The sequence below is a fragment of the Gekko japonicus genome, unplaced genomic scaffold (genome assembly GCF_001447785.1).
Source record: "Gekko japonicus isolate JY-2015 unplaced genomic scaffold, Gekko_japonicus_V1.1 scaffold89, whole genome shotgun sequence".
In the NCBI taxonomy this organism is placed as follows: domain Eukaryota; kingdom Metazoa; phylum Chordata; class Lepidosauria; order Squamata; family Gekkonidae; genus Gekko; species Gekko japonicus.
The window spans coordinates 1,947,830-1,960,974 of record NW_015170889.1 but is presented as its reverse complement, the minus strand read 5'-3'; the positions used below and the strand labels follow the sequence as shown (position 1 = coordinate 1,960,974).

At 50.6% G+C, this 13,145-nt stretch overlaps 1 protein-coding gene across 1 annotated transcript in view; it reads left to right on the top strand.

Moving 5' to 3' along the window:
- The window catches only part of WBSCR16 (Williams-Beuren syndrome chromosome region 16), a 28,024-nt gene extending 16,128 nt beyond the window's left edge, over positions 1-11,896 (top strand). The window contains exons 8-11 of the mRNA XM_015418386.1: positions 3,128-3,212; positions 6,129-6,302; positions 8,787-8,872; positions 11,337-11,896. Coding sequence (XP_015273872.1) covers positions 3,128-3,212; positions 6,129-6,302; positions 8,787-8,872; positions 11,337-11,414 — 423 coding nt within the window. The 3' untranslated portion in view covers positions 11,415-11,896. The remainder of the gene's footprint in view (positions 1-3,127; positions 3,213-6,128; positions 6,303-8,786; positions 8,873-11,336) is intronic.
- The last annotated feature ends 1,249 nt before the right edge of the window (positions 11,897-13,145 follow it).

Below are 13,145 nucleotides of genomic sequence, written 5' to 3'. Positions count from 1 at the left end.
TGCTCTGTCCCCCCCCCCCCGTAGGGGGGCTGCCTCATGTGCTTCTTTTTACAAAAACTCGATTGGCAGCTCCCCCTGACCCTGCTGGGCTTTTCCCACTGGCTCCAGTCAGCTGTTTCCTCTCTAACCTTCTGGAGACTGCCTCATATGTTTACAAACACTTGAGAGAGGTTCCGTGTGATCCGCAGTTCTCCCCCCCCCCTCCAAATCTGATCAGTTGCAATCATCTCTGCCCTCTGCCTTGTTTTTTTACAAACACTTGAAAGAGGTTCAGTGCGATCTGCAGTCCCCCTGCCCCCCCCCCGGAATCTGATCAGTTGCAATCAATGCTCCCTCTAAGCGGTGGAGTCTTGAGATAAAAATGGGTGAGCCGGAGGCTAAAAACCTGAACTAGCTCATGCTAACTCAGTTGCAATGGTTGCAATCATCTCTGCCCTCTGGAGCCTGCCCTGTTTTTTTTACAAACACTTGAAAGAGGTTCAGTGCGATCCGCGGTTCTTTCCCTCCTGAATCTGATCAGTTGCAATCGTCTGTGGCTGGGGTGAGTTGCTTTTTGACAAGTCAAAGCTGTATTTATGATTCTCTCAGTTCTGTAGGGTTGCCAGCTTCAGGTTGGGCAACTCCTGGGGATCTGGGGATGGACCTTGGAGGGGGTGGGACCTCAGCGCACTGTAATGTCATGGAGTCCCCCCTTCCAGGCATCCATTTTCTCCAGGGGAACTGATTTCTGTCCTTTGGAGATGAGCTATAACTCCAGGGGATCCCCCAGGCCCCACCAGGAGGCTGGCATCTGTAAGTTAGTGAGAGCAAACAAAAAAAAAAGTTTGAATACAATAATGATTTTTTTTAATAATTGTAGTCAGACTGCATTATATGATTCTCTGGTTGGTTGCTGGAGTGTTAGGAAGCAGCCCTTGTTATAATGGGCCCATGAAGTCCAGGCTTGCTTGCTGTATCTTTACAAGCATTGCGACCTTCCTTGATGCTTGGGCATTGCCTGATTGCAGTTTGGGAAGCCACTGTAAGGGGAAGCCTTCCCCACATGATAAAATGCCATGTGCAATTGAAGCGCTATTATAGCTAAAACCAAATAGCCTGACTGCTGTGAATTTGTATTCACAGGGAGTAGACAGGTGGGGGCTCCTGTTGTCTCAAACTCCAGGGTAGAGATGTAAAATTTCTGGAAATTTTGAAGCTCGGAAAAAACCCCATTTTCCCCCCAGGTTTTTTCGGAAAAAAACCGGAAATTTTCGGAAAAAATGAAAAAAATGCTACATTAGCACTTCTTTTTTTCTTTTCCAGATTGAAAGTCATTCTGTTACTTTAGGAACATAAAATATGACTATGGGCATTTTTACTTGGCATGAAATTATCACAACTAGCATATTAAACATATAGCGTATCCAAACAATTATTGCAAACAGAATACCCACCCACATGCAAAAACCCCCCCCAACTGAAACCTTTTTCTTTTCTTGTGACAATAGCACCTCCTAAAGGAAGAAATGCATCTTGTTCTTGCATTGGAGAGTTCAGTTTGTAACCTAGGACTTGCTTGTCCTCAGTGCACAGAAATTAGATCAATCTGGTACCATACATATTTTTTAGAAATGGTTTGGAAAATATTTGAACACCTTGTCTTAAAATATTTTATTCATCATGTTAAAATAAAATGTTCCATAATCAATTTTTTTCTTTTTCTTTTTTCAATTTTTCCAATTTTTCAGAAAAAAACAAAAAAGGCTTCAGGAAAATAAAACGGGGGGAAAATGTTTTTTTTCTGAATTTTTCCGGGCCTTCACATCTCTACTCCAGGGCATCCAGGCCACTATAAACCGTGGTGGGCAGCCAGGAGGGAAACAGTACCAGTGACCAGTCCGGTGAAGGGCTGGGGGTTTCTCCACAACCTCCAGAGATAGTGAGGGTGTGTAGGGGGACAGAGGAACGGCGTTTTAAATTGTGTTTATTTTCTGCCCAGGTTGTGGGCATGTTTATTTTCTGTGCTTAACTTGTACATAGTTAAAATAAACTTTTTTTTGAGTTAAATAAGACCTGGTGTGCCTTGACCACCTAGTCCTCCTCGCTCAGCACGTTACCAGGGTCAAAGGGAGGCTAGGGAACACAAATGGGCCCAAATCGGAGGGGTTGCCAAGTCTCCAGGGGGTGCCCAAAGATAGTGGTACCAACTTCCCAAGGGTTGGTGAATCAGCCAGAGGGGTCTCACTGTCCCACTAGGAAGGTGGTGTCAATTCAGTGAGTGGTGGCAGCGTGTAACGAAGGGAAATAGCCCCACCAGGCAGGGTGGGAAGGCCAAAACAGGGGCTTGCGAGCCACAGATTGGCTGCTCAGTCTCCCAGGGCTGACAGCGGGTCCCCGTTTCGCCACATTCTCTATTACAACACCCCTGTTATAACACATGACCTGGCCCAACAAAATCTCATTTATGTCAGATCCGGCCCTCATAACAATTGAGTTAAGCAACCCTGGGCTCGATGGCCATCTGACAGCATTGCTGTGAACTTAGGCAGATCATGAGAAGGAGGGCACGAAGGGTCGCCTCGGTGCTTAGTTCTCGTGGCCCTTTCCTGCACACCCAGGGAAATGCTGATCATCACTTTGGGGTCAGGAAGCAATTTTTCTCCAGGCCAGTTTGGTCAGGGATCCTGGAGGGGTTTTTTGCCATCTTCTGGGCATGGAACAGGGGTCATTGCAGGTGTGTGTGGGGGGAGGTATTTGTGAATTTCCTGCCTTGTGCAGGGGGTTGGACTAGATGACCCTGTAGGTCCCTTCCAACTCTGTGATTTTGTGATTCCACTTTTAATGGTTAGAAACATCTCCTTTTTTTTTTTTTTAAGAAAAAGAGAGTGAAATGGGCAGAGATTTATCAGGCTGTCGATGACTAAATTGTGCACCCAGTACATTCACAGATTCATCACAGCCCTTCAAATAGAGGCCGGTGTTTTGTGGGGAGGCGGAGACTGGTTTTAATTTAGATAAGCTTTGAGTTGCCTTCCCCTTTTTGATCCCTTTTGCTCCTTTATCAAATGGCAACGTGATCCCTTCTTAAGAAATTGTTGGGGAAAAAACATTCCATTGGGGTGACCTTCCAAACTTGCATCCTGAACAGGTCAACGTGCCGAGACACCTGCCCTTCAATGTCGGGAAGGTGAAGGAGGCGGCCTGTGGGGGGTCCATCAGCGCTGTCTTAAACGGTGAGCTTGTCTCTTTGGGGGGATTTTTTTTTAGGACTGCTTGCTTTTCGAGGATTATGGGGTGGCTCGGATCTTATATGGGCGGTATTTCTGCCACTAACGGACGTGAGCGGAACTCTTGCAGGGTCTGGGGGCCTCCTTCAGTTGCAGGCTGCATGGGGACAAACGACGGGCAGGCATCAGTGTTCCCTCTAAGCTGAGTTAGTGTGAGCCAGCCCACCGTTTTTTTAGCCTCCAGCTCACACCTTTTTGTCTTAGCTCAGGAAGGATGACTCCAGGGTAAACTGTTTTATGCAGTAGCCAAATCGCTTGCTCATAACTTTAATGTGAGTTGCTCACAAAGAAGGATTTTTGCTCACGAGACTCCACAGCTTAGAGGGAGCCTTGGCAGGCATCCCTTCTTAGTGGAAGCGGCAAAATAACCGCACAGCATCTGTCGGTTTTGGTGAGCTGGCAAACGAAAGGGAAGGCATGGGGGCAGACAAGCTTCATAGTGGGCTAGGCCTCATTTGGAATACTGTGTGCAATTCTGGTCACCACACCTTAAAAAGGATATTATAGCTTTGGAAAAAGTGCAGAAAAGGGCAACTCGAATGATAAAGGGGTTGGAACACTTTCCCTATGAGGAAATGTTAAGGCGCTTAGGGCTCTTTAGCTTGGAGAAACGACGACTGAGGGGTGACATGATCGAGGTTTATAAGATTATGCATGGGAAAGAGCAGGTAGAGAAAGAGGTACTTTTCTCCCTTTCTCACAATACAAGAACTCGTGGGCACTCCATGAAATTGCTGAGCGGTCGAGTTAGAACGGATAAGAGGAAGTACTTCTTCACCCAAAGAGTGATTAACACTTGGAATTCACTGCCACAGGAAGTGGTGGCGGCTACAAGCATGGACGCCTTCAAAAGGGAATTAGATAAGCATATGGAGCAGAGGTCCATCGGTGGCTATTAGCCACAAGGTATAGATAGGGACTCTGGAGCAAGTGATGCTCTGTCATCTTGGTGCTTGGGGGGGGGTCAACAGTGGGAGGGCTTCTAATGTCCTGGCCCCACTGGTGGACCTCCTGATGGCACTGGTATTTCTGGCCACTGTGTGATACAGAGTGCTGGACTGGATGGGCCTTTGGCCTGATCCAACATTGGCGTCCCTTATGTTCTTATGAGCCTCGCTGGTGCTTTCATCTCCCCTGGGGCCAGCCTCGGTCCCTTGGGTGGAGAACCCATCTGGTGTGTGCCAAGCAAAGCAGTCTGACAAAGTGCTTAGTTGTTTATTAATTCATTTCTCCCTTGCCTTTCTCCCCGGTGGGGACCCAAAGCAACTTACATTGTTCTCTTCTCCATGTTATCCTCACGGCAACCCTGTTAGGTTGGCCCAAGGTTACCAAGCAAATTCCCTTGGCATGAGTGGGCATTTGAACTCGGGTTTCCCAGAGCTTAGGGGCTGCGGTGGCTCAAGTGGTTAAGATGTTGAACTGCAGGCTGTGGAAGGTCAGTAGTTCAGCAGTTCGAGACCCGAGTGTGCCACATGACGGAGTGAGCTCCTGTCTCTGGCCCCAGCTCCTGCCAACCTAGCAGTTTAAAATCAAGACACTGCAAGTAGATAAATAGGTACCGCTTTGGTGGGAAGGTGACAGCGTTCTATGTGCCTCGGCATCTAGTCATGCCGGCCACATGACCACGGAAACATCTTCGGACAGCGCAGGCTCTTCGGCTTGGAAACGGAGATGAGCTCCGCATCCCTAGAGTCGGATTTGACTGGCTTTTGAGCAAGGGAAACCTTGACTTTGACCTTTCCAGAGCTTAGTCCAACACCATTACACCATTCGCATGGTGGGGCTGCGTGCCCCCTTCGTAAACAAACAGGGTGCCCTCCTACCATGTGACCATACCCGCCCCCGGTTTCACGCGACTGGCTTTTCTTTGTGGGCTCCCTGTCGTGAAAATGTAAAGCCGTGTAGAAGGAAGCTGCCTTAGAGCCAGTCAAGCTGGAGGTCCATCTCACTCGGCTTTTGCCATCTCTTCGTGGCAGCGTGGTCTCATGCTGTGGAGGGCTTTTCCCCAACTTCTGTTACTTCCCTTCCTGGAGAAGGGCTGTGGCCCAGTGGTAGAGCACCCGGAATGTAGAAGATCCCAGGTTTAATTAAAAGATCAGGTAGTAGGAGCCCTGACCTGGATAGCCCCTGCGAGCCCAATCTCGTCAGATCTCGGAAGCTGAGCAGGGGCTGACCCTGGCAAGTATTTGGACGGGAGACCTCCAAAGAATACCAGGGTTGGGAGGCAGAGGCTGGCTATCGAGCCACTTCTCTGAAGAAAACCTGTCCCGCCTCTAGAAATACGATGTGTCAGGAGAAGGCAAATTGCGTCTAGTTTTCTATACGCAGGTTGTTGTTGTTTTTTACAAAAATAGAGAGGCATTCAGTTCTTTGAGCCCCAGAAGCAGGTTTAACAGCCACATGAGAAGGGGTCCGGGCAATCAGGGATCACATAGGGTTGGATCCAACCAGTTTTTCTGCTGTTGAAAGAAGAAGGCGAGCCCCCCCTTTCAATAACAAAAGAAGAGGGACCATGGAACCAGCACAGACAAAAGACAGGTGGGGCAGAGGCCATGGTCAGGAAGGGGGGTTAGGTGGGAACAATATTGGGTGACGGGACTGGCTGGATCCAACCCGTAGCCCGTTTCCTACCAGTCAGTTACAGGTTTTCCCACCTCCAGTCCTGCCTCTGTTTTCTGGATGAATGCCTTTACTGTAGGAGAGCAATCTGGGGGCAGAATTGAATTGAAGGGAGGGGAGCTGACAGTCACCCAGCATTGCTCGCTAAAATGTCCATGACTAAATGACCCATCTGGGTCTGGTGAATGTAGCGTTGCGGGATACGTATATTTGCTCACCGAACCCGTTCTGAATGCAATGCAGAGGATGGTCACGTCTTTGTCTGGGGCTACGGAATCCTCGGGAAAGGCCCCAAACTGATGGAGGCGGCAATCCCCGAAATGATCCCGCCCGCCCTCTTCGGCCTCTCAGACCTCACCCCGGACATCCGTGTGGCTCGGATCCGTTGCGGACTCAACCAGTTTGCTGCTATCACCAGTAAGTTTCTTAAATGTCCTTGTAGCTTGGGCAGTCTTGGGGGAAAGGGGGTGTTGCCTTCCTTGGGCAAAGCTGCCTCGATGGCACGGAATGTTCAGCAATATCTTACCTGCTGAAGGCGTCAGCAGTGGGGAATGTTTGAGAAATATCATGTCTCCCGTGCAGGAAGGGGAAAAGCCAGACCAAGAAAAACCCCTGCACATGGGGTCTAATAATAATAAGAAGAGTGTGTGGTCTGAGGAAAGGAGTGGTGGGCTGGTAGAAGCCAGAATGCTCTGGGCTGGGGTCGTTTCGTAGAAAAAGAGCTAGGGGAACTCATTAGCATAACTCATTAGCATATGCTACACCCCCTGACATCACCGGAAGTGTGTCATAAGGCCACACGGTCCCGGTCGCCACCGCCGGCCTTGCAGCTCCACTGCCGAGCCCCATGAGGGGCCCGGCGGTGGACCTGCAAAGCCGGCGGGAGTGCAAGGAAGCCCCGCGAAGGCCCTCCCTGGCCCCAGGCAGGCAGGGGTGGGGAGAGGCAGGGAGGAAGCAACTTACCCTCCCTCTTCTCCTGCCTCCTCCTGGCTGAATGAGGGCCGGAAGCGGGGCGGCCGGAAGCAGGGGGCGGGGCTTCCTCATGTGCCCCGCCCCCGTACCTCACCCGGGGGAACTGCGATCCCCCACGAAATGACCTCTGGCTCTGGGCCTGGTTGGAGACTGAAGGCTCAGAAAAAGACAGCGGTCTGCAGCCTACGACTTTAGAGCCCAATAGTATGGAACCAAGTATGGGTCTTAAAAAAAAATCTTTAAGGGAAAGTACACTGTAGGTGTAGGTGGGATGCTAAATTAACTAGCACATGAAGGGAACAGCAGGCAAAGCATTTTAGGAGACTTCTTCGAGAGACTTCCCAGGAAGAGAAAGGAGAGAGGCGAACGTCTGACAGCAGTCCACGTGCAAATCGGGCACAGATTCATGCCTATGCTCTAAGACAATAGTGCAGGGTGCTCCTATGAAGTTATTGTGAGATCCCGTGTGTGCCCACTTCTTAATGAATGACTCGCGATAACCAGTATTTCAGCTGCAGAAACTGTATGGATGTCTAATCAACGTGTCAGTTATTGGTAACGATACGTTGTGTATCTTTTTAGTCATGCAAATAAACTTCCTTACGCCGGTCCCAGGGCAGCGAGAGGGTTAGGCTAGAATATTCTGAATATTGAGAAGTCTAAGGGGAGCCTCCAGTTAACTGATCTCTGGTACCAGGTTTTGGAGAAGGCCCTTCTTGGGCTGAGAGTGCAGAGAGACGTTGCACATCACAGTAGACAATTCTCAGCTAGATGGACTGTAGGGTTGCCAAGTCGACACCCCCTGTATACCGGGGGAGTCCAGTGCTGGTCAGGGAGTGCACGCGCGCCGCAACCACATTACCCGGAAGTGATGCAGCCACGTCGGGCACGCCGGGGGCGGGGCCACAATCTTCCGAGGGAAAACCATAGAGTTTTCCCTCGGATGACCGCGGCCCCGTGCCCGACACGACTGCATCACTTCCGGGTGATGTGGTTGCGGTGCGCGCACACTCCTGGACCAGCGCTGGACTTTCCCTCAGATGACCGCGGTCCCGCCCCCAACGCGCCTGACGCGACTGCGTCACTTCCGGGTGACGTGCTGACGCTGGGCACGTGGCGTGCTTTCGGGGTGGGGTTCCCCCCTGGGCGTGATCCGTCGTCGTCGGGTAACGGGCCTCTCGGGAGGGGGTTTCCCTGCCCCCCGGGGGGACTTGGCAAGCCTAATGGACTGAATGACTTCGTTTGAATCTCTTGTGCTTCTTCTAGCCTGGAAACGGAGGGGCACATGCATGATAACCGAGATCACTTGCAGCCCCACTGATTCAAGGCACAGGTTAAATCTAAAATAGAGGTCCGGGTTTCCTCATGGATTAGTGTCCGTTGTCGCAGCGGATTGGTGGTCTTGGAATTGTGTCATGGCAAGTGCACCCTCTAGGGGGCAGCATAATCAAAACCTGTGGAAACCGGTTCCCTTTTCTCTCCTTGTACAGGCTTCCAGACTTAAGTGTGTGCTCGAACCACACACACACACATGCACACACACAAGTGCGTGCATGCATAAGAATATGTTTTTGTAAAGGAGAAAGCAGAGAAGAAATTGCACCTCCTTTGCTTTTTTAAAATAGCTGTAGAGGGAGTGGGCGCGAGGGAACTGGTTCTCTTGCCCTGCAGTACACAGGAGAGGGTTGCCAACTCCAAGATGGGAAATTCCTGGAGGTTTTGGGGTGTAGACTGGGGAGGGCAGGGTTTGGGGAGGGATCTCATTGGGGTATAATGCCAGAGTCCACCTCCCAAAGCAGCCGTTTTCTCCAAGGGAACCACTCTTGGTAGTCTGGAGGTCAGTTATAAATGATCCCAGGAATTGATCTCTGGAGATTGGCAGCCCTGTCCCCCCCCAATTTCTGTCTGCCATGTTCTTTTGGTTTGCAGATCGAGGAGAGCTCTTTGTCTGGGGGAAAAACACCCGCGGCTGCTTGGGGATTGGCAGGATGGAAGACCAGTACTTCCCATGGAGGGTAAGCAACGCTCTGCAGCAGCACTTAAGGAAACCGAAAGTATGTGTTTGTGTGTGTCGCTGAAAGGCAACGCCAAACTACTCCTGGGTCCCATCCGTGATCTCAGAATGTTGCGGGCCGGGATCAACAGGGCATTCCTAGATAGACCGGGCACTGAAAGTCCTGTGGAACTCATTGCCTCTGGATGCAGAAGAGAGTGACGGAGAAGATCAGGAGCCCGGAGACCCAGCCCTATGAAGAAAGGCTGAGGGACTTGGGAGAAAAGGAGGGGGCAGGATGGCTCTTGCTTTAAGTATTTGAAAGGTTGTCACTTAGAGGATGGCAGGGAGCCGGTCCCATTTGCAGCAGAGGATAGCATTCACAATCAATGTTCCCTCTAATCCCCCCCCCCCCACTGACCGGCGCAGTTCACACTGTGAGTGGAACAGAACCGCTGTAATCTAAAAATGGGTGTGGCTCCAGATTGCTGCTGAGTGGGGCTTCCTGGGTTAATGAGCGGGCGCTCACATGCCCAGCTTAGAGGGAACACTGCCTGCAATAATGGGTTTAAATTATGGGCAGAAAAATACCAGCTGGATATTGGGGAAAATTTGTTTCCAGTAAGAATAATTCAGCAGTGGAATCGGCTGCCTAGGGATGTGGTGAGCGTCCGTTCACTGGCAGTCATCAAGCAACGGCCGGACACACACTTGTGAGGGATGCTCTAGGCTGATCCTGCACTTAGCAGGGGTTGCCCTAGGTGGCCTGTATAGCCCTTTCCAACTCTATGATTCTATGACAACTAGCAAAAATGGCTTTAAAAAACCATGGTGGGCAACTGCTGGGAGGGCAGGAGTGGGGACACGGGGAAGGGATGACATTGGTTGCCTTTCTGTGTCACTTCATAGAGTTTCCAGTGATTCCTAAAACTACCCTCCGTCACTTTTGCAGTGACACATCTGACGTCACCAGTTCAATTTTTTCTGCTGCCACCCGTGGTGGCCCCCCCCCCCCCGAAGCCTAGTAGAACTCTGGGAGGGGTGGTTTTAGTTTCTGGTTGGTCCAGTGTTGGCTTCTGGGCATGATAACAGAAAGCACAACTTCAGTTTTCAGTCGATACCTCCTGATGCTTGGACGTAACCACGGGGTAGCTCTGTCATGCCTTGGCTGTTGAACTTGGAGAAACGACGATTGAGGGGTGATATGATTGAGGTTTATAAGGTTATGCATGGGATAGAGCAGGTTGAGAAAGAAGTACTTTTCTCCTTTTTCTCACAATACAAGAACTCGTGGGCACTCAATGAAATTAATGAACAGCAAGCTTAGAACAGATAAAAGCTCTGTCATGCCTTGGCTGTTGAACTTGGAGAAACGACGATTGAGGGGTGATATGATTGAGGTTTATAAGGTTATGCATGGGATAGAGCAGGTTGAGAAAGAAGTACTTTTCTCCTTTTTCTCACAATACAAGAACTCGTGGGCACTCAATGAAATTAATGAACAGCAAGCTTAGAACAGATAAAAGAAAGGACTTCTTTACCCGAAGGGTAATTACCATGTGGAATTCGCTGCTGCAAGAGGTGGTGGCAGCTACGGGCATAGACAAGCTTCAAGAGGGGACTGGAGAAACATACGGAGCGGAGGTCCGTCAGTGGCTCTTAGCCACAAAGTATAGATGGAACACTCTGTCTGGGGCAGTGATGCTCTGTATTCTCGTTGCTTTTGGGGGGCAACAGTGGGAGGGCTTCTGGAGTTCTGCCCCCCAGTAGACTTACTGATGGCACCTGGTATTTTTGGCTACTGTGTGATGGAGTGTTGAACTGGATGGGCCATTGGCCTGATCCGACATTGGCTGTTACTTTCTTAACTTCTGGCCGGCCGCTGCCACTGAAGGGGGGGGGGGATCAACAAGACCCAGCAATACGATATGAGCCAATACTATTCTTGCGGGACATGTTCTAATGTTATGGAAGCAGTAGACGGAAAGGCAAGAGTTAGGCCTTATTTATTATTTAGTGGTGGCCGAGTCGCAGCTGATTTAAGGCTTTTTCAAGATGAGAGACGGAGGTGGTTTCGCCATTGCCTGCCTCTGCCTAGTGACCCTGGGCTTCCTGGGTGGTCTCCCATCCAAGCACGAACCAGGAACGACCCTGCTTAGCTTCCGAGATCTGCTGAAATTGGTCTCGCCTGGGCCATCCAGGTCAGGGCAGGCGTTACTTAACCTCCTTGTAAAAAAGCGGAAGGTGGGGAGATGGGAGCTATGCCATCCCTGTATCTGGCTGCAACCCTGCCGAGACTCCCCTTCCCGAGAGCCGTTTTGCATCACCCTTGAGATTTATAAGGTTTTAATCTTTGTTGGCTGCTTTGGGAACCAGGTTTTTGTCTGGGTTTGAATTAATGCGTGCAGCAGATTGCTCTCCTCCCAACTATCCAGAAAGAAAACGGGTTAGAAATTCTTCTCCGTTTGCTTGTTTCTCTTGTCTAGGTGACGGTGCCGGGTGAGGTGGTCGATGTGGCTTGCGGGGTAGACCACATGGTTACTCTGGCCAAATCCTTCGTCTAGCAGTACCTGGACGCCGCCACGAATTACCCAGCCCAACGGACCTAGTGGGCCAAGTTCGACATGGGAACGCACCATCCCTTTTGTGCCGGCGTTAGCTTCTTCCCGAAGTCCTGGAACTTAGGTCCCTGAAAGGCTTACCGCATCAGCGGCTCCCAGAGGATCTGTGAGCCTATGTTCGGGGGGCGGGGGGTCTCATGTGAACATTCGCTGGAGATGAAGAAATTCTAGCTGGCAAGCCGTTTCAGAGACACCGCCAGTTACCTTTTAAAAACGAACGCTCTCATTGCGGGAGGAGCTGTGGTTCTGTTCTTCTTTGCGAAAGGTCACGGGAGGCTCTGGAACAATCCACTGTCCACGAGGCAAGTCAGTGCCCGCTTGTTCCGCAAAGGGGTGTGCTTGAATCGCGAAACGGGAACAGGTCGTACTGTTCTGAAGATGCCGGCGGGAGATGATTGAATGTTGTGCTGTCTCTTTAAAAAAAGAACCCCGGCCATAGGTCATTGTTTGGGGGTCGCTCTGCCTTGGTGTTTCGTAAAAGCACTGGACTTGAAACGAATGTTGTTGTGTTTGTACCTGCGTCATCACCTCCCGCTAGAGCCTGTACGGATCGCTGTACGCCTAGGCCCGAAGTACAAGTAACAGCTTTCGACGAAGAGGAAAGGGGGTGGGGGGTGGGGAATGCAAAATTGATCCCACCAGCCTAGGTGGAAGACACCAATTTTCCTCACTGGTTAAACTTTCCAGGTCCCCCTAGCAGCGTTTTCTCCCCTCCCCCCCCCCCCCGCCCTGGATGGCCCAGGCTAGCCCAATCTCGTCTGATTCCGGAAGCGATGGAGGGCCGGCCACAGTCAGTACTTGAATAGGAGACCACCGGGTCACTCCACAGAGGCAGGCGGTGGTCAGCCACCTCTGTTCGTCTTTCGCCTTGAAAAAATTACGGGGTTGGCAGACTGTGACTTGATGGCACTATAGACATGCGCAGGGCTTTTTTTATAGGAAAAGCCCAGCAGGGACTCATTAGCATAATAGGCCACACCCAACAGCTGAAATTGGTCTCGCCTATTAGGCCACACACCCTATTGGTCTCGCCTATTAGGCCACACACCCATGTTACCAGAAGTGTTGTCGTCCAGCCACGCCCACCTTTTGCTTCTTATTCTGTTTACTTTGTTGTCAACACCCTGGGCTTTTTTTTGTAGCATGTTAGGCCACACATACCCTAATGAAGCCAATCCTAATGAGTTTCTGCAGTTAGGTGTGGCCTATTATGCTAATGAGTTCCTGCTGGGCGTGGCCAACTCAGGAGCCAGCCGGAACTCCGTTCCTGCCCAAAAATAGCCCTGGACATACACATCACCTCCAGTGTTCCCTCTAAGCTGAGTTAGTGTGAGCTAGCTCACAGTTTTTTAGCCTCCAGCTCACACATTTTTGTCTTCGCTCAGGAAAGACGGCTCCAGAGCAAACTGATTTATGCAGTAGCCAAATCGCTTGCTCACACCTTTAATGCCAGCAGCTCACAAAGTAGATTTTTTGCTCACAAGACTGCGCGGCTTAGAGGGATTCACCTCCCTACCAGCTGGGTTTAAGTTGTGTTAGATGACTGAGCACACACACTTCTTTCCTAAGGGTGGCTCCTAACTGGCTATAGCTTCTCATGGGATTGGGGGGGGGGGGTTGGTTGGTTGGGTTCTGATGACATGTTGTGCTCACGCAGAGTGCTTCCCCCAGCGG